This window comes from Panthera leo, chromosome B1 (genome assembly GCF_018350215.1).
Source record: "Panthera leo isolate Ple1 chromosome B1, P.leo_Ple1_pat1.1, whole genome shotgun sequence".
Lineage (NCBI taxonomy): Eukaryota > Metazoa > Chordata > Mammalia > Carnivora > Felidae > Panthera > Panthera leo.
Window position 1 is genome coordinate 92,111,006 of NC_056682.1, and position 19,150 is coordinate 92,130,155.

The following is a 19,150-nucleotide window of genomic DNA, read 5'->3' on the forward strand; positions in this document are numbered from 1 at the left end:
ATTACTTTTAGCAATTAAGTTTTTTCTATAGACCGTTAAATATATATTTTATTGAACTATATATCTGTGAATTCAAAAACAGAATTAATAACATGCAAATAAGTAATTCCTACATGGGAATTATATAAGAAAAACAAGTGATGATACCAGAGGAAAATTTGGATCTATTAACTTTACAAAGAAATGAAAGATGGGACCGAAACCATGAGACCTGTTAGTAAATAAAATATGTCCAAAAAAGCTTATCTCAATGACCTGGTAAGAAAGGGGAGTACTTAGAAGTATAAGAGAACTAACAGGTATGAAACAAACTTAACACTTTTAGGATATAAGTTCTTAGAATGAATCAAAGGGAAGCCTCAAAGCATAGAAAAACTCCACCTATATACATAACAAAGCACCTTGGTTGGGTGCATTTCAATATTTTGAATGAGTTCACGATCTACTTCCCCTTATAAAAACTTGGAGGTAATAGCACCAGAGAAAGACAACTAATTTAAAACATATTTTAAAAATTAGAAGAGAAGAAAGTTTGCCTGGAGATTAAAAACAACTGCAGACATGTGTGTAAATGAAAAGTATAATGAGAGCATTAAAGATTATTTGGATACTTTAAAAACACTCATTCAGCCATTCATTTTTCATCACATAATTATTTAGCATTTATAATATGCACAGCCGGGTAATGAGTCTCAATACGCCAAGAGAGTATTGGATACTAACTAGTTCCGATGCACCCAAAGGCACACATTTTAAATGACATGTGATAAGTCACAGAGAAGCACTGATGTCTGAATAAGTAAAAACAAATTGCCTACAGAAATTGCCATATGTATAGATGTACAGATGAACTGTTCACCTCAGAAGATTTTTACAGCTTCCGATGTAAATCATATTAATTGAGGTAGACCATTACTTAACGAAAGAAGAAATAAGATAATATTATAATATCTCATTTATCTGGAGTTACAGGAAAGTTCCAGGCAGCTGCTGCATCAGCTAACTGGAGTAATGATACCAGTTGTGAACAGATTATCATTTTTCAAAGAAGTAAAATATCATAAAATTCAGTGAACATTAAATCTAACAATAGATATGCAGAGAATATGAACTGGGATTGAGTTATCATTTGTTTCCTGTTCACGGAGTTGAGGTGCGTAAATTATGTTGATTATGAAAGATCAATTCTTAATCACTAAACAAAGGAATTTAATGAAAAATAGAAGGACTGGTGTGACTCAAAGACTAGAGATTTGTCACAAAGAGATAAACTAAAAACGTGAGAAAGTTAGGTTAACAAATCTAGAGCTATTCTTATAGAGAAGAGTGAGAGGAGCAAAAGTCTCAGAAATAGGATATTATAGAAAAGTAACACAACTTGGAGACAAAGGGAACAGAAATTAACATAAGTACTAGGAAAAAAAATAATCCTGAAAAAGATGTGCATCTATTTAGTGATGTATGGAGCTAGGAGACAGGAATGTTAAAAAGGCCACATACAAGAATGCTTATTTGTGGACTTTAATATTTGAAAAAGTGATGTTATGTTTATGACATTATAGGAATATACAAATCCCAGAGAAAACACTATATGAAGATATGTAAATATGAGGGTGCTGTGTGCCAATAAGAGAAGTTGCTTATTTTGAATCCTATGTACACTCTTACCACACTATTGAGTTCAACACATTAAGAAAACTCACAGAAGGCAGATTGAGATAATGAAGGGATTGAAAGAAATGTGACTAAACAAAACATGGTCTACAATTTTAATCAACTGAAAACTTGAAGTGCACCATAGAAATAACATCGATGCCCAAAAGAATTTTCTCAAAATGACGTTTACTGAAAAGAAGTCTACGTAAAGTGTCAGCAATTTTTCAAATGGAATGTTTCAGAAGTTCTGACACCTTTTCTTGTGTTAAGAGCAAATTGAATTGAAGTTTGAAGGGGATTCAAAAAGTAGGCAAAATTAAAATTAGGTCAGGAGACAGCTCGTAATTTTTTGGCATGCATGGACTGGTCTAAATGACGTGTAATACGAAGGCAACATGGACCATGACACTTCAGTAAATCGTTCTTTACAGTTCTAGAAACCTAGAATATTTCATGAATACAGTATTTAAAAATTAATTATGTCACTGTATTTCTTCATTTCATTCAACATAACTTATTACCTCATGACCCTTCAAATTAATGAAAAAAAGATTTTCACAAATATATTTTTGATGAAATTTCATTGGTTATTGTCTTTTGACTGTTGCCAATTCTTAGGCACTGATTATGTTTATCAACAAGAAATCAAATTTCCAAATAATGAATCCTGAAATCCTGAAATCCTAAAATCCTTTGTTTCATTTAGGCTTATTTGAACCGAAAGATATGTCTCATCCACTGACAAAATCAATCGTTAAGTGATGATGTTCAAAATGTGTAGCCAAAATCATAAGCAAGAATGATTGCCAAAATAACATAATTGTTTTAACTACTGGGATTTTCTAAAGTACCTTGATAATACAGCTTTTATCAACTATTCTGGAACTTAAATTATTTTTATGCTCCTTATTTGCTGATATTATTCAGAATGTGTCATTTGAAGGACTGATTTTATATAAGGTGTCTATAATACTAAAGAATTTCATGAATTCTTCACTATAAAATGTGATGTTATTTTTAAAGTCCAGGTAATATTTTTTTGTGTTTCATTTTAATAAATGTTCAAAACAATGATTAACTTTTATTAAAAGTTAAAGGGATACTTTAAAATTTTTTATTATTCTAAAAAAGGTAAAGCCAAGCTAAAATTCATCAGCATTTTAAGATAAATCTAAACACTGAGTTTTGAATATGACCATATTCTACATATTTACATTTATTTCTTCAGTCCTTCAGTGTATCCCTTTGGTTTTCACCAGAGCATTAACAAACTACAATATTGTAACAAAAATAAGAGCAAACAAGCTCATAGGTGTTCATGACTAACGAGTATTAATAGAAACTTTCAAAATCGCTCCTGATTTAAAAACGAACTTTCATTTCATTAAATGCATCACGTATATTCTTCACAGATCTTTTCTTACACATTGGAAAAAAAAAAGAAAAAATATAGCTGTATGTGAGCATTTCTTTAAAAAAAGAAACACAGAAACTACTTTCTTTAACATGTGCATACACGTACTTTTATGTAAAAGTTGGTTTCTTGCAAGTTTAAATTTTAAATTTTGCAATCACAAGTATAGAAACGGGAAGTCCTTGGGCACAGACAATGATCTCATTTGTATTATTAAGCATATTACCATTTCCTCATCATTTTATAAATGGCAGTGGTAGCTTCATTAGGCTTTATTTTTAGAGCTCTACAAAAATAACCAAATACACAGTTGTTTTTCTCAACATCAAAATGTACGTTATGTTTACTAAAGAAATAAATGCATGTTTAGCAAAATAAAACTCTACCTCAATAATTATTTAAACATTCTGATTCAAAATAAGTTATAGATGTCAAAATTTTAATTTAGTTACGTAAGGGACATGCTTTCAATTTAGAAGATGAGAATACTTCCATTCCTGATGATAAATAATACAAATATGAATGACTACCACCATGTGAATTTGGAGGGCAAAATGGTCAGGCATGGTTTTGATTTATAGTTTATACTATTAAATTAACCATAAAATTGACTATGTCTATTAATATCGGGCTCATGACGTAATTTTAAGTTAATATTAAACACTAAAAGTTGAAGTCATGCGAATAGCTAAGGAGAGTATAAGTAAAAACAACAAAATACCTATATTTTTGCTTCTTTTTCACCTAGGGCACACTTCATACCAAACCCTAAATTTTGAGTGGTGTGAGCTGGCTCAAACAGAAAAAAAAAATAGTTTTTTAAAACTAATTTATTCTACCGTATCTGAGTAATATGGAAAAAAATCTTAATTTTCTTAATTAAATGATATATGAATTCTTTGATTTCTAGCAACACACATAATAACTATTTTAGGTTATTTTAAATCACTAATGTGTGTAGATGTGTGAGCTAAACTTTAGGACTTTAGCATCCAAATTTCATCAGTTATGATGTTGGACATTTCAATACTTTCTAAGTATATGTGGTCTCCTTGCATTTTTATAAAGCCAAAAAATAAAACAAAATAAATATCAATAGTTTATAGACAGGAGTAGTTATTTGGTTCTGAAATGATATGGGGTAATGGTATTTCCAAGAAATCTGAAAAGTTGATTTGAATCCTTCATAAAACAGTTTAATCAGTGTTGCCATCACAATGTATATTTCCAATGGCAGATCCATTCCTTTATCAATGTCTAGAGTAGTAGTCTTGTCCTCGGTGTATTCAATTCATGCCTTTCATATTTACATTCATGAGTTAAAATATATGTTCTTCTAGTTTGTCTTTCCTTTAGGTATTTTTTTTCTATTTCCCTCCCATTCCTGAAGTCATGAAAGTAATGATACATCTGCAAACTGTTTTATTTTTGTTTCTAGCTTATGATCCCATGATTTTTTTTTTTTTTTGTACTAGGGGATGAAAGTAAGAAAACACCATGTACGTTAGATTTGCAATACAAAATAAAAGTCATCTTTTGATTGAGTCTTTATGAGTTTCATCCTTATCAAGTATTAGTTTATGTGGTTTGACCAAACTATTGAATTGTCAGTGGTATTTACCGATTAACTAAAAGAAAAAAAGATTCCTATGTAGCAGAGAATAATAGGATAATTTCATTACCAAGACCCTCAAGGAAATATACTACAGAATCTCTAAGCATTTTTATTTTCACTGTGGTTGTATAAAATAATCCACTTAGAGAATATGGTCCCAATATTGAAAGAGAGGAGTACAATTTTGAACATCTCCATTGTTAGAAGAATGTATTATTTTAAGTAAATGCAGAATATTGCTTTATTCGTATGTTTCCATCACATAGTTCCTCTGATTCTGACCATATGAACATATTACTAAATCACGTTGAATGGTCAAAGTGATAGCTGCGCTGATTTCTTAATTTAGCCTAAAATGTTTAATGTCACTGTGGGAAAAGGATGATTATGTGAAAATGCTGGCATCAATAAAAAAATGAGATCTCCCAGTGACTCAAGTGTCAAGAGATGTTTTTCCATCTTAATTAAGCCCTTCAAAACACATGGAAATCAAGTAAGCAAGCAAGCAATATTCAAAGGAAATATGAAATGCATTTGAAAAATGTTTTCAACATCAAAAGTTATGTTTGATTGTTGTCAACAACCATGTCCTAACACAGAAACCTGTCTTCCTGTTAAGATATTCATTTTTCCATAGTAAAGGACTGCCTGCATCCAAGAGTCACTTTTATCTTTGTTTCTGAAAAACAACCTGAGCTCTATTTTCACTAAGAATAATGGCATGTTGAACTTTATTCCCTCAAAGGGAATACTTTGATAAAGGCTTTTATGTAATACTTACTCAAATATGGTGGTTTGTAAGGCGCTCGTGTATTAGACAGCAGTCCATCCAGCTCCTTCCTCTCCAGGGTGCTGTGAAGGGCCTTCTCTTTGCCAAAGGTGGAGAAAGACCTCTCCGCCCCAGGCTGGGCTTCTGGAGTTTCAAACACCTCAGTGTCTGGAACAGAGTCCATGCCAGGAACATGCAGATTGCTGCGATAATCCGCAGCCTGGCGTCCATCCGCGGGGACAAAAGAAGGCATCCAGCACCGATCTGAATGGCCCAGCGCTTTACATTCCTCAGTACAGTTGGAGAAGAGATCCATGCCTGTAAACAAAAGGGAAACTATGGATCCAGGTTTCACTAATGTGAAAGATTACAGGTAGCATAAAGAGTGCTGGGTGAATGCGTTTTAACAAATTTTTCTTGCCTTAACCTCATAGACATCAAAAATGTCTTTGTACTATTGTGCAAAGGGTTAGACTCTTCTAGCAAAGAGGACCTTAAGGTAGATAGATCTTTCTAAAATCCTCAGAGTTGGGAAAAAGCTGTGGGAAAAAAACTAGGGAATGGTGAGTAGAAAAAGAATGAATATTTTTAAAAATCTCTGGTGAAATTCATAATAGAGAAAAATATAAGTATAAAGCTTTTATAATCCATAATCTCTAATGATGATAAGGCATCCAACATGTTTATTTTTCCGTTAGAGACAAGAACATCAGAAATACGTAAAGCACAAATGATGATATTTAGATTAAGAAATCTAGACATTAAACAGAAAGTGAAATTCAAGAGAAATACGGCACACATATTGCTAAACCAATAAATAACAAGAATGAAACAACATTTTGTGATTGGCCAAGAGCATGCTTTCTTAGGATCTCAGAAAATGACCCTAAAAGGTATAGCTCAATGACATTCTGGTAGCCCATATTACTACTTATTATTCGCCACTGCAGACAAACCCAGAACAAATGACTATAATTAGTGAAACCAAGGTAATCAAGTGTAATGTGAGTCAGCTGCAGATACTATTGACAAATACCTTATTACTTGTTTCACACTGGAAACGCTTGTCCTAGCGAACACAGAACTGTTTCCTTACTAATCCTAGGATACTAAGATTTCAAATGACACCTTCAAGTTTCATCGTCTCCCACAGATTGACAAGACTATTAAATATTATCTGGTTGTGACTCAAGAAAGCTCAGTTTCTTAGGCAAAGCATAATAATTTTGAGCATTATAGAATACTATTTGACATTCATTTTGGTAACTACCCTTATTCAGAAAAACAAGTACATAAACCATAATCACATTTTAATATTTTTCTAAACATACTAACACATTTATTGTGCATGTTTTTAAACAGGATCAATTTAAAATAACTCAACTATGATTATTCTGCATAAAAGAAGCTCTCAAATGCATGAGCAGTCTGGAAAAACGATGAATTTCTTTTTTAATCAACAGAGTCATATTTATTTAATGAACCCATCTGATTGTTTCTTCTTACAAATATCAGGAGTGATTTTGAACTCTTGAGTTTTGGTTTTTAAATTCCTAATGGCCTTTTGTCACAAACTGCTTTACTTGTTTGTGTGTGTATATATTAACATCTGTATATGATAAAGTATAGAAAATAATTTTTTCAGAGTATCAATCTTCTAGATTGTCCACAAGTATTTTGGAGATAAGAACAGTTAATTATGTAAATTATGTTTAAAGAAATAAAATGAATCTTCTTATCATATATTAATCTCACTTTATGACTTTTTTATTTTAAATTAAACTATGTATAATGCCGAGTCTGGCTTCGATTATAGTGTTCCATTGATAATTGTCATGCATAAGCCTTGAAATAAATTACTGATCAGTGAACTGTTGAGGAACTTAAACGTGAGCTGAAACCTGGATAAGGAACCAGGTTAAGAAAGCATGTAAAATATGTCAGTGTTTTTTTGACACCAGGGTAGCTGAGGTTTTTTTTTTTTTTTTTCTCCTATTTCATCACAGAGATATTTAGAAAGAAAAAGAAAAAGGAAAGAAATTGATACACATTGACATCCTAGGTTGGTAGAAGCTATAGAACCAAAGAGATTTATATTTTGAATACTGTACTAGAAACACTCCCTATTTGAAATACGATAGAGCAAAAAGAAAAGATTTTTTTGACAGATGGAATTACTGTTCAAAGTAAAATGATTGTGAGCAATTATTTATTTTAAAATTAAATCCAAATCATAATTAAGTTTGAAGTTGGTGGAATTAATACAAATATTAGGATAATACTACATTATTAAACCATAATAACAATGGGTATTAATGCAAAATTTGGAATACAGTTTTTTTCTCACATGACCGATGAATATCATTTTAAATATACCACATGATACCATTAACAATCTTTCCCATCTTTTTGAGCAGCTATACTCTCAAGTTCTCTCATAATTTTAAATGTGATCATCTGTCTTAAATTTTAATAAACTAGTCTCTCAACATTAGTAAGATGCTGTATGTGTTAGGAGGTACTTTTAGTAGAACTTGTTTAATTAAATAGTTTATACTCAGTTGTGCCCATTTTCTTTTCTTGAAGTGTCTGGTTTCCTGGTCTTCGGCTTCTTTAATTATTAGAAACTAGTTAAAATCCTCTCAGACGATGTAATCAAGTTCTCACGAGTCGAGAACCTGTACAAAAATGATATCATGTGCATAACAAGAAAAATGAGAAATAGGATGAAGTTTTATGCTGGAAGAACAATTTTACTCGACAGAGAAAACACTTGTAAATGATGTTCTTACTGAATTTATGAACTAGTCTTTTAAAAGTGTGATTCCCACAGTAATACCACACAGCTATATGTAACCAGAATGAAAGATAAGGTGCTACAAATTGTGCATGAACATACTCCACCAGTTTTACTGACAAAACAAGTGTACCAGTTTCTCATGAGGAAAATGTCAGACTCAGAAGCAAAATTAAAAAATAATAACATAAAAACTACATCAATACATGTCAAATCATTTGTCTTTTAGATGCATGATTTGAGAACCAAGTAAATATACCTGTTACCATTCCTCACTTGAGGGAGTCACTGAACGACTAACTATTCTTTTCTTTTTTTTTCTTTTTTTACCTTCTTTCATTTATCGCCAGTCCCGTTAAATATACTATTTAATGGCCAAATAAACAGAAGTATATTTAAGTTCTGTTGTGATAAATGACTACATGATACACAGGAATGCCAGGTCTTCTGGGACAGGTGACGTATTAAAATGTATGCTTTTCACATTGCTCTTGGAATTTTTTAATAGCTCAAAGTGAAGGCCCCAGAGAAAACAAATTTAAGGTGATTTTTATATTTTCTCATTCAAATGCCCCTAAGTATAGAACCTGTGAGATTTGTTTAGCAGAAAAATACAGGCCAAACCTCAGTTTTGAAGTTTTGGTAATTTCTAAGAATCATCTCAACATATATACACACACACACACACACACACATACATATATATACATACACATATACACATATATGTATATGCATGTATATATGTATATACATATATACACATATACATACATACGTATATATATACACATATACACACATACATATACATTACTTGAAATTTCTTCTCCTAGTTATTTATTTTTCCCACTTCTCAGAAATAATCTGTTCTACAAGGCATGACAGCTGACGTGATAGACTTCTTGTTATGCAAAGATATATTTAGACAAATTTTAAAATACATATTTTTGAACTGGCAAGTAACTTGTTCTTTATAGTCAGAGGCAGTGCTATTACCATTGAGAACAAATCATGATTTCAAAAATATTATAATTGTATTTAGTTTGTGCTGTTTTCTGATGAATGTAACAATATAAAGTTATGTGTGCATTTCTTTCTCATGCACCAAGACTTCATAAAAATGTTTAATTTTTCGTAACACGATAAATTAATTTTAAAGAAAATCAAAACTTAATTTTTTGAGGAAATTTCCAGTCTTCCTTTAACCACTTACCAACAACAAAAAAATGGAGAGATATTAATTATAACCGCAAAAATTGGCATAAGTTTTAGGAAAAGATAGCTTGGACACAGATATTTATTAACATGATTCACTCATGAAAAAATCAAAACATGTACATCAAAATTTCTCCTAATTTATCAATCTTCCAGTGTGTTGATATTTTTCTCCATTTTCTCTAATATTTTGTCATATGCGTTTTTCCAATTATAAATCTCTCTGTAGCATCAAGTGGCAGTTCAGATTTTCACCAGTAACACGAATAAGCTTTTGCAAACAATCATATAAATTCACTTTATTGACAAATCCAGATGCTAATCTGCCAGTATCTACATTCTGAGTGGAGCTGGGAAAGGGAAATTTGTATTGATGATAAATCAAAAATTGTCTTGTTGGTCTTGTAAGAATGTGCAATCGCTGAATATGTTTCATGGTATACTTTACTAGTTTGGAAATACTGTCAACTCCAGTCACTTTGTTTTTTTAACATGTAGCCAAATTTTGACCGCATATCCTGCATCGATCTCAATAATTAAAATTAACACACCTAGTCTAAGTTTCCTTGTAACTGAAGGTCAAACGTACAAGGAAGAGCGGTTTGACAATTTTCAGGTAAACTATAACACGTAACATTAACAGAATCACTTATTAGATTGTCCTTTTCAATATATTTTTTAAGAGGACACAAATATTAGAAATAAATTGATAAGTCTAATAGTGTGCATATCACAAATATTTAATAAGCGAGGCAAAAAATTCTTATAACTAAATATATCTCCTTAGATGTGCCTGTAATAATGTTAAAATGTTCAAGGATATGCAACTAAAATTTTTGTATCAGTATTCCAAATCAGAAAAAGATATCTTAATCTCATGATATAATAAACAAAATTGAAACCATATTTCTTTTAAGTACACTTTGACTTATTTGTGGCTATTTAAGCTGTGATTAATCAGATTTTCCTCTTGTGATGGTTTATGCATACATTTACCACATCTCCCTGGACTTCTGCCATATCTAACCAATACATCAATAGCACACTGAAAAAAACGGAAAGCACCTTGACAAGGCTATAGAAAGAAAATGCCACAGAGCAGTGGTCAAGCCGAAGAATTTCACACATGGAGCCAGGTGCAGTAGAAAACTGAAAAAGCTTATGTGATTCTCTGTGCAGCTGCCTCCGTGTTTAAAGCCCTTCTATGAACAAGATTGGTGACTCCAAATGGCTTAGAAAGGAGAAAAGCAAGGAGGGGGGGAGGTGGAGAAAGAACAAAAAAGAAAACTATTCATAGTAGAATAAATAGAAGGCATATCGAAATAAATAAATACAAAATAATGCTAACAGAAAAAGAAATCAGGGATAAATAAAAAGTTAGCAAGTTTAAACAGGTGAAGCACTGAGCTAAATAGTGTATATAATGAACTATGGAAGAAGGTACAAACTGAAGTAGAGATTTCAGAGTCTGTATCTTTCTAATGTTATTTTTCCATGGCAATCTGGTGTTCTTCCCCTAAAAACTAGCTCAGTGAGATTTGCTGATATGTATGTATTTTTTTTTCATACCCTAAACCTGGATATAGACATGCTATGAATAATATTTCCTAAATATTACACAACTAGAAGATCATTAGTACCTGGCATTACAAGAAAATAAGACAGATGTACTTATTTCCCTGAAATGGGCTTAACTTTTAGGAAATATTATAGCCACTTGGTGTGAAGTTTATAGGACACAACATCAGTAGGGACTGGAAAAAGTCATTAAGTAAATGGATTTCAATTCTCTGCACTTAGGGTTTCATACTTAAAAAAAGAAAACACTTCAAAATCATTCTTACCATAAAATTAGACATATTAAATCTGATTGCAATTCAGCACACAAAGGTGAGATTACTTCTTAATACAAGCGTGTCATTACAATTCTAAAAGAGCAATTATCGCACTCAGTATGTTGTGCCTGCCTTGTAACTGCCAAGGAAATACAAAAGTAAATTGTTAATTCTGTGATACTTTTCGTGTTTAAGAATGTAAAGGCAGAGGCAAATTTTACCACTGATAAAGAAAAATACAAACTGCCTTGCTTTTTGGAAATTTTTCCAGTACACAATGTAGCATTTTAATTTTCCTTGTAATGCTTTGACATCTCAAATAATTTGAAAGAAACATTACCGAAATGGCAACACTGAGTGCCTGTGAAATAAAACAGCTACTGGGAAGACGCATTGATAAGAATGTATTCCCATCCATCTTCCAAATTTAGTACTTTTTGCAGATGTTTATTCGTTTCTCTTTCTTTGGTTAGGTTATTATGGCTCATTATGTCTGAGGGACTAAACTAATTGAAATGTTCATTGAGATTGGAGTGCTACAGAAAACAACAACAACAACAACAACAACAACAACAACAACAAAAAACAAAGCAGAGGGTGGGGGAGTGGGAAAAGAATAAAATGCACCCAAGGAAACATGCACCAGATACTCTGTTTTAATATTAAACATTTTGTTTTAAAAGTTTAAAAAAGGCTAACTTAAATTAGAAACCCTGGAAAAAGAACAGGAATGAGCAATTCTACATGTACAGCTTTTTAAAGATAACAATAAATCATATGCCATATATAGGCCAAAAATGAAAGGGACTTTGTACTCAAATATAAACTTCTGGCAAGATCTGGTTTGTTGTCAGGTTCCCAGACACTAAATAGATGCTCTGTTCACTTAGCGTGAAGGCCCGCAAGGGGCAGGGACCTCCGGGGATTCTTGGCAGTTCTCAAGTCTCATTAGGTCTGCATATTAATGACTTGCAGCAATATAAAGAGACCCTTGAGCAGCCTTTCCCCCCCTCCTCCTGCCTGTGTTTCCCAAGGCTAAGTCAGTCTCAGACACAGCACACATTGGCCAAGTGGGAGGCTTGCAGTAACCACTGCTGCCAGGCGACCGTGGGGTGTGGGCTGCCCTTTGACACACTGCCTCAGCACGGTTTAGAGGTCCACCGAGTGTGTTAAGGAATGTGTGCTCTCTAGGACCAATATTACCTTGAGAATCAGGACTCTCTCACTCTAGGGTTACATCGTTAACCAAAATGGAGCTCAAAAGCATGTGACCAGAGTTGAATCCAGAGATGGCCCAATGATGGACATTTTTACAAGTCACAAAAGTTAATTCATTCGCCTTTCCATTTCTTTTCGCATGTCAGAAAACCACAAACCTCAAAAAAAGAAAAATTTAAAAAAAAAAATACAACAATCACCCTTCTTGGTTGAAAGGCCAACGAGGTAGAAAATCCAACCTCATTTAATCCAACCTCAAATATGAAATCATTTTCATCATTGTAAGGTACATATTTTATTTTTAAAGTGTCTTCTTTAAGTATTAGTAAGCAGAGTTATCAGCATCCTATAAAACTTAACAGTTAAATTTATATAGACAAAAGTAAAGCAAATAAACAATGTAAAACATCTGTGTCACATTGCAACCCCATCAGTGACTATCATTAAGCTCGTATACAAATACACACAGGGTTCAACTTTTGACAGGTCATAGACCCTATTGAAAATATGAGGAAATCTAGGATGCTCGAGAAAATACACATTATCAAATGTTTCCTAATGTCCTGAAGCCTAAGAACCCAGCATTGGAAACCCTGCTTTCAGGCTATTCATGACTTTTCATCACCATTCCTTCTACCATTCAATACTCAGTGGCTTACAAAATGCACTGCTCTCAAAAGCAAGAAATTTGGATTCTAGTTCCCAATCATCCAATTATTCTCTTGTGACTTTGTACAGTTCAATCAATTTCATTCATCTTCAGTTACCTCATCCATAAACAAGTCTAATAATACCTTAATTGACTAAAGACTGAGGACTGGACCAGGTGAGAAATCTATAGCTCTTTGTATGCAATACAATTGCACTAAAGAACATTACATAAGGAAGAAATAGCTCATATTCTAACATATTTCACAATAAATCTCTAGCTTTACCTCTCTGAAGGAACATCAAATTTTTATAATCCTCTTTGAATATACACTTATCAACATAACATGACACCATTTTTTCTGTGGATTTACCAACATTAAACCTACAGAAAATTACCTAGGACATCATTCTTTCTAGATTTATTTAAAACAACAACAACAACAACAACAACAAAAACCATAAAAGTCAGCATTGCTCTTTGAACACACTTACCAGCTGACTGGCCGCGGTTGGTGGCATCGTGATCACTATCTCCTTGTTCACTGTCTCCATGACCACTGTCCTTAGAGCTTACTATGTCGGCTTCCTGGAATGCAGAACTAGAAGTACAAAAACGTGAATATTAGAATAAAAAAGGTGAAGAAACACAGAAAACATTCTTCTGCCACCACATGGTCAACAATGGTGCTGCAGATTCATAGACCTCTCAGTTGTCTTTATTTCTGCATAAAGCTGGTTTTCATCACCTTAAACTTAACTCTTTAAAACTGAGCATAGCAGGTGGTTGAGCCCTTAAGGCATATCTAGTTTAGCCATTTTCTATGATTAGAGTTATGTATATGTTTATATGATTTTCATAAAAGAGAGTATCCACCTGGAACAGTTAGGGAGACTATCAGAAGCAGCGTAGGCGTGTAAATTGATAAGATATTCAAATATATTCAGAAAGTTGTATATAAATGAAATATGCCCAGATTTTAATGTATTGTCTAGGAACCCCAACATAATCAGCATGTATGTTCTGCCTTAACTGGAAATGCTTTATACATTTTATATTTTAATATTGAATAATACCCCTAATTCCTAATTTTAGTAGGTTGTAAATTGTCCACACACCAAGGTAGGAAAAAAAAAAAAAGAGTCCATACCTGTTAACTCGGCGAGGTCTGTCAACTAGATAGCTGAGCTCTGCTCGCTGGTGTTTAGTCTAGAAAAAAAATAAATAAATCAAGAGCATTTGAATGCTAAGGGTTTAACTAACAGTCCTTTTTTTGAGGTAAGGAACTGAGTCTAGTTTAAGTAATTGTGTGCATTTTTATGAATTTTCAAGCTATTCTAAGACCTCACCCTAGTGACTGCTGGGTAAGGGGTGGGGGGGGGGGGTATGCAGAGACACTCAATCTAGACTTTCAGTAAAGGTTAAAAAAAAAAAAATTCCAAAAATAAAAAGCCAATTTTAAACGTGTGTATGTGTGTTTTTAAGGAGAGAATGCAAATGACCTCACAGCTAGGGCTCATAAACTATTGTCCCTAATAGAGTCAACCTAGGTAAACTCTACAGTCTTTCTTTCAGTGGCCTAAAACAGTGTTTAGGTGCATACTGGTTGACACAAGAAAAACAGCACGCTCAATAAGCAAAAAGTTTGGATATTTTATGGAATTATTTTGTTGTTTATTTTCAAAATGTGCTTAAGATACAAATGAACTGTACAAATATTCATGAAAGTCAATTAATAATATCTAAGACTCAAATAAAATAACCTGCCAAGAAAGGAATTCATAAAGCCCCCCCCTCCCCATTCTTTTCCCCCTCCAAACGCCCTCTGCATTCTCCTCCCCCCACCTCCGGCATCCACACACCTTTTCCGGTCCAAACTTTCTAGTACATAAATCAACCCTGTTCTCCCCCTCCCTCCCACCTTCCAACTTTGCCACTTCTCCATCTTTTAAATAGAAATCGGAATTGACAAGCCAAATTCTTTGAGGAAGAAAGCCAACAGTGGTGATTTATCAAGAACAGTGGCAAGAGGTGATTATTAGTTAAAAGATATATTTAAGGTAACAATTGTTTAAGCCTTTCTTTAGTTTACGCTTACAGGGGTTTGTGCCAAAGTAACTTCATTCAAATTCACACTGTGTGGGCCTTGGGTTTCAAGAGCGTCTGTAAATGCTGTCCAGAGCAGAACTGAAGGCTTTTCTGCAACCCGAGTTCAGGGGACAAGGATCTGATAACTTATTCGCTAAAACATGCATTCGAGTTTAGACGACTGTGCAAAGTTAAACAATCTATAGCTTACTTTTACACGCGACTGAAAGCATCAATAAACAAAGCAAACAGCATTAACTTTATTAACGTCTGGGACAAACGCAAAGAGAAAAAGACCTTTGCCGGTGCCAGAAAGTCCCTCCATCACATTTCCCTCGGTCCCCCTCCTACTTTTCCCTTTACCCTCAGAAAACTGAGAAGGGAAAGGACTGAGAAGGGGTTAGGATTTTAAAGGAACGATGCCCGAGGGAAGAAGGAAGGTCCAAGGTGGCAAAGCACCAAGGGGAGGAAATGAAAGTAAATGTGGAGGGGTGGAGCGCAGAAAATTAGGGACAACACGAAGTTTAGGTTACATACGAAGGGGTGGGATAGCCTCCCCCGCCCAATTCCTGCCCCCACAAAGATACAAAGAAGTTAATATCCTAAATATAAATACAGAGTGCACCAGAGATACAAGGGCCGGGCTAGAGGAGGCTTTCAGATGGAGGAGATGAGAGATGGTGGTCCTTTCGCTTCAGCCTTACCTCGTTGGACAAAATGCTTCCGTTGGAGATGATGTCGGGCTGCTGGTCTGTGTAGCCGGTGACGATGGCCCCGCAGGGGTTGTGCTCAGTGTCCGTACTCCGCGAAGGGCTGCAGGGCTTAAGGAACATCAGGTCGGTCTTGGCGGACTCAGGGGTCAGGCAGACCTGGTAGCAGTAATTCTGGTTGTGGTGGTGGGAGCCAAAGCCCCCGGACTCCTCCACCGGCACTTGGGCCGGGTTACTGGGTACGTTGGAGCTTTGCACCAGCATGATGTCCGACTTGCTGAGTTTTTTCTTGCGCGCCCGGGCTTGGCGGCCGCAGCAGGTCGAGCCCCCACCGCCACAGCAGCAGCAGCAGAGGCAGCAGTCACTGGCCAGACAGGTGTAGATGTTCAGCTTCTTCTCTTTTTGGCAACGCACGGCAAGCACGATCATGGCTAGCAGGAATATGAAAGACACCGAGCCCAGCGCAATGATGAGGATGAGGGTGAGGTCCAGCGAGGTCTCCCCGCCGCCGGAGCGGCTGGGGCGCTGATGCTCCCCTGACCCCCCGCTACCGCCCCCGCCCCCTCCCTGGGGCTCCACGGCTCCATCCACCAGCTGCACCACCAGTGTGGCAGTGGAGGACAGGGGCGGCTGCCCGTGGTCGCGCACCTCGATCACCAGCTCGTAAGGCCGCTGGGGGTCGCGCTTGGCCGGCACCCGGCGCGCGGTGCGGAGTTCCCCGGTGCGCCAGTCCATGCGGAAGAGGTTCATTTCGTTGCCCCGCACAATGCTGTAGGTGAGTCGGGCGTTCTCGCCGTCGTCTGCGTCCACTGCGGCCACGCGGGTCAGCAGGTAGCCTGGCTCCGCCGACCGGGGCAGCACCTCCCGCGCTGGAGTCCCGTTGCGCCCAGGCAGGGGCGCCACGATGGCAGGGGCGTTGTCGTTCTGGTCCACGATGAGGATGTTGACGGTGGCGTTACCGGCCAGAGCCTGGGGGCTGCCGGCGTCCCGAGCTTCCACCTGGAAGCTGAAGTCCTTGAGCTGCTCGTAATCGAAGGAGCGCAGGGCGTACAAGTAGCCGTTCTCAGAGTTGATGGACACGTAAGTGAAGACGCTCATGCCCTGGATCTGGCACTCGAGGATAGAGTAGGCTAGCTGGGCGTTGGCGCCCTCGTCGCGGTCTGTGGCGCTTACCGCGTAGATATAGGCGCCGGGCACGTTGTTCTCGGTCACATACACGTCGTAGACCGGCTGGCTAAACCGCGGTGCGTTGTCGTTCACATCTGACACTTGCACCTGGATCGACTTACTGGTGGAGAGCGCCGGCTCGCCCCGGTCCCGAGCCACAACGGTCAGGGTGTAGGAGTCCCCGGCCTCTCGGTCCAGGGGGGCTTCGGTCACGATCGTATAGTAGTTCTTGAAGGAAGACTTGAGGCGGAACGGCACATCCCCCAGCAGCTCGCACTGCACCTGCCCATTCTCCTCTGAGTCGCGGTCGGTCACGCTGAACAGGGCCACCACGGTCCCGGGCGCCGCGCCCTCGCTCACCGCCTCCTTCACCGTGCTGAAGCTGATCTCCGGCGCGTTGTCGTTAGCATCCAGTACTCGCACAAGCACCTTGCAGTGCGCGGGCACCGCGTTGGGGCCCAGGTCCTTGGCTTGTACGTACACTTGGTACACCGGGCTCTCTTCATAGTCTAGCTCTCCGCTCACCTCCAGCCGGCCAGTGCGCGGGGAGAGTCCAAAGAGCTCCCGCGCCCGGGGCGAAATGTGGCTGCTGAAGGAATACACGACTTCGCCATTCTGGCCCTCATCTGGGTCTGTGGCGTTGAGCTGGATTACGAGCGTGCCCGGCGGCGAGTTCTCTGGTAGAGACACAGTGTAGACGGGTTGGTCGAAGGCGGGGACGTTGTCGTTGGAGTCCAGCACTCGGATGGTGAGTAGGGCAGTGCCGGTGCGCTGCTGTTGGGGGGGCAGGCCCCCTCCCCCGCCGCCTCCCCCTCCTTCTCCTCCTCCTCCCCCTCCTCCCCCGTCCACCGCGGTCAGCACGTAGCGGTGCACCGCTTGCTGCTCTCGGTCCAGCGGCTTCTCCAGCACCAGCTCGGCGAATCGGTTGCCATCCCCCTGGGTCTGCACGTCCAGGGAGAAGTAGCTGTTGGGGGTGATCTCGTAGTCGCGCAAGGAGTTGGTGCCCACGTCTGGGTCGAATGCGCTCTCCAGCGGGAAGCGGGTGCCCGGCGTGGCGCTCTCAGAGATCTCCACAGTCAGGTCCGGCTCCGGGAAGGAGGGGGGGTTGTCATTGATGTCCAGCACTTCGATCTCCACACGGAAGAGCTCGAGGGGGTTCTCCAGGAAGACCTCCAGGTGCAGGACGCAGGACGGGCTCTGCTTGCAGATTTGCTCGCGGTCGATCTTCTCGTTCACGTACAGCACCCCGGTCTCCAGGTTGAGGTCCAAGTAAGGGGTCCGCGAGTTGGGCACCGTTTGAAACCTGCGAGCTGAAAGTTTTGTAATGTCCAAGCCCAGATCTTCAGCGATATTCCCCACGAAAGTGCCATGTTCCTGCTCCTCCTGCACTGTGTAGTGAAGCTGGGAAAAGACTCCTTCCACCATCCAGAGCAAGGCAAAGAATAATAGCACAATCATCTCCAAAGGGAAAGGAAGCAGCTTCCCGCAGCCAGTCAGCCACCCAATCACCTCCCCCACCACCACGAAAAAAAAAAAAAAATCTTAAAAAAAAAATAAACAAATAAAAGTGCGCTGTGTGGGGGGCTCCTGTGGCTTTCTGTCCTGAAAAATCTTATTCCTTTTGCTTCATTTTAGGGCTTCCCCCAACTCAGCCTCATTTTTCAATCTTAGCGCAGGAAGGGTGACAGGCGTCCCCTTTCCTCATCGGTAATCTTCCCACTGACCAATTAATAAAATAATAATACAATAGTCAGCGTCCTTTATTCCGACAGTCTTGGCGCAACGCGGCGCTGGCAAATCCCAAGGAGGAAATTTCGATATTTCAAGACTGTCCTCGGTTTGTCTTCTTGCTGATGGGAGGAGAAGGAGGAGGAGGAAAAGAAGGAGGGGGAGGAGGAGGAGGAGGAGGTGGTGGTGGTGGTGGCGGTGGTGGTGATGGTGATGGTGATGGTGGAGGAAGATGAGGAGGAGGAAGATGAAGAGGAAGAGGAGAAGGAAGAGGAGACGCTGCTGG

The 19,150-nt window shown here is 38.0% G+C and overlaps 1 protein-coding gene across 2 annotated transcripts in view; it reads right to left on the reverse strand.

Annotated features, from left to right (window-relative positions):
* Window positions 1-19,064, reverse strand: part of PCDH10 (protocadherin 10) — a 40,488-nt gene extending 21,424 nt beyond the window's left edge. For both annotated transcript variants that reach the window (XM_042935490.1, XM_042935489.1), the window contains exons 1-4: window positions 15,964-19,064; window positions 14,322-14,380; window positions 13,666-13,772; window positions 5,467-5,772 (exon numbers count right to left, since the gene is read on the reverse strand). In XM_042935490.1, coding sequence (XP_042791424.1) covers window positions 5,467-5,772; window positions 13,666-13,772; window positions 14,322-14,380; window positions 15,964-18,594 — 3,103 coding nt within the window. In that variant the 5' untranslated portion in view covers window positions 18,595-19,064. The remainder of the gene's footprint in view (window positions 1-5,466; window positions 5,773-13,665; window positions 13,773-14,321; window positions 14,381-15,963) is intronic.
* Between the last annotated feature and the right edge of the window lie 86 nt (window positions 19,065-19,150).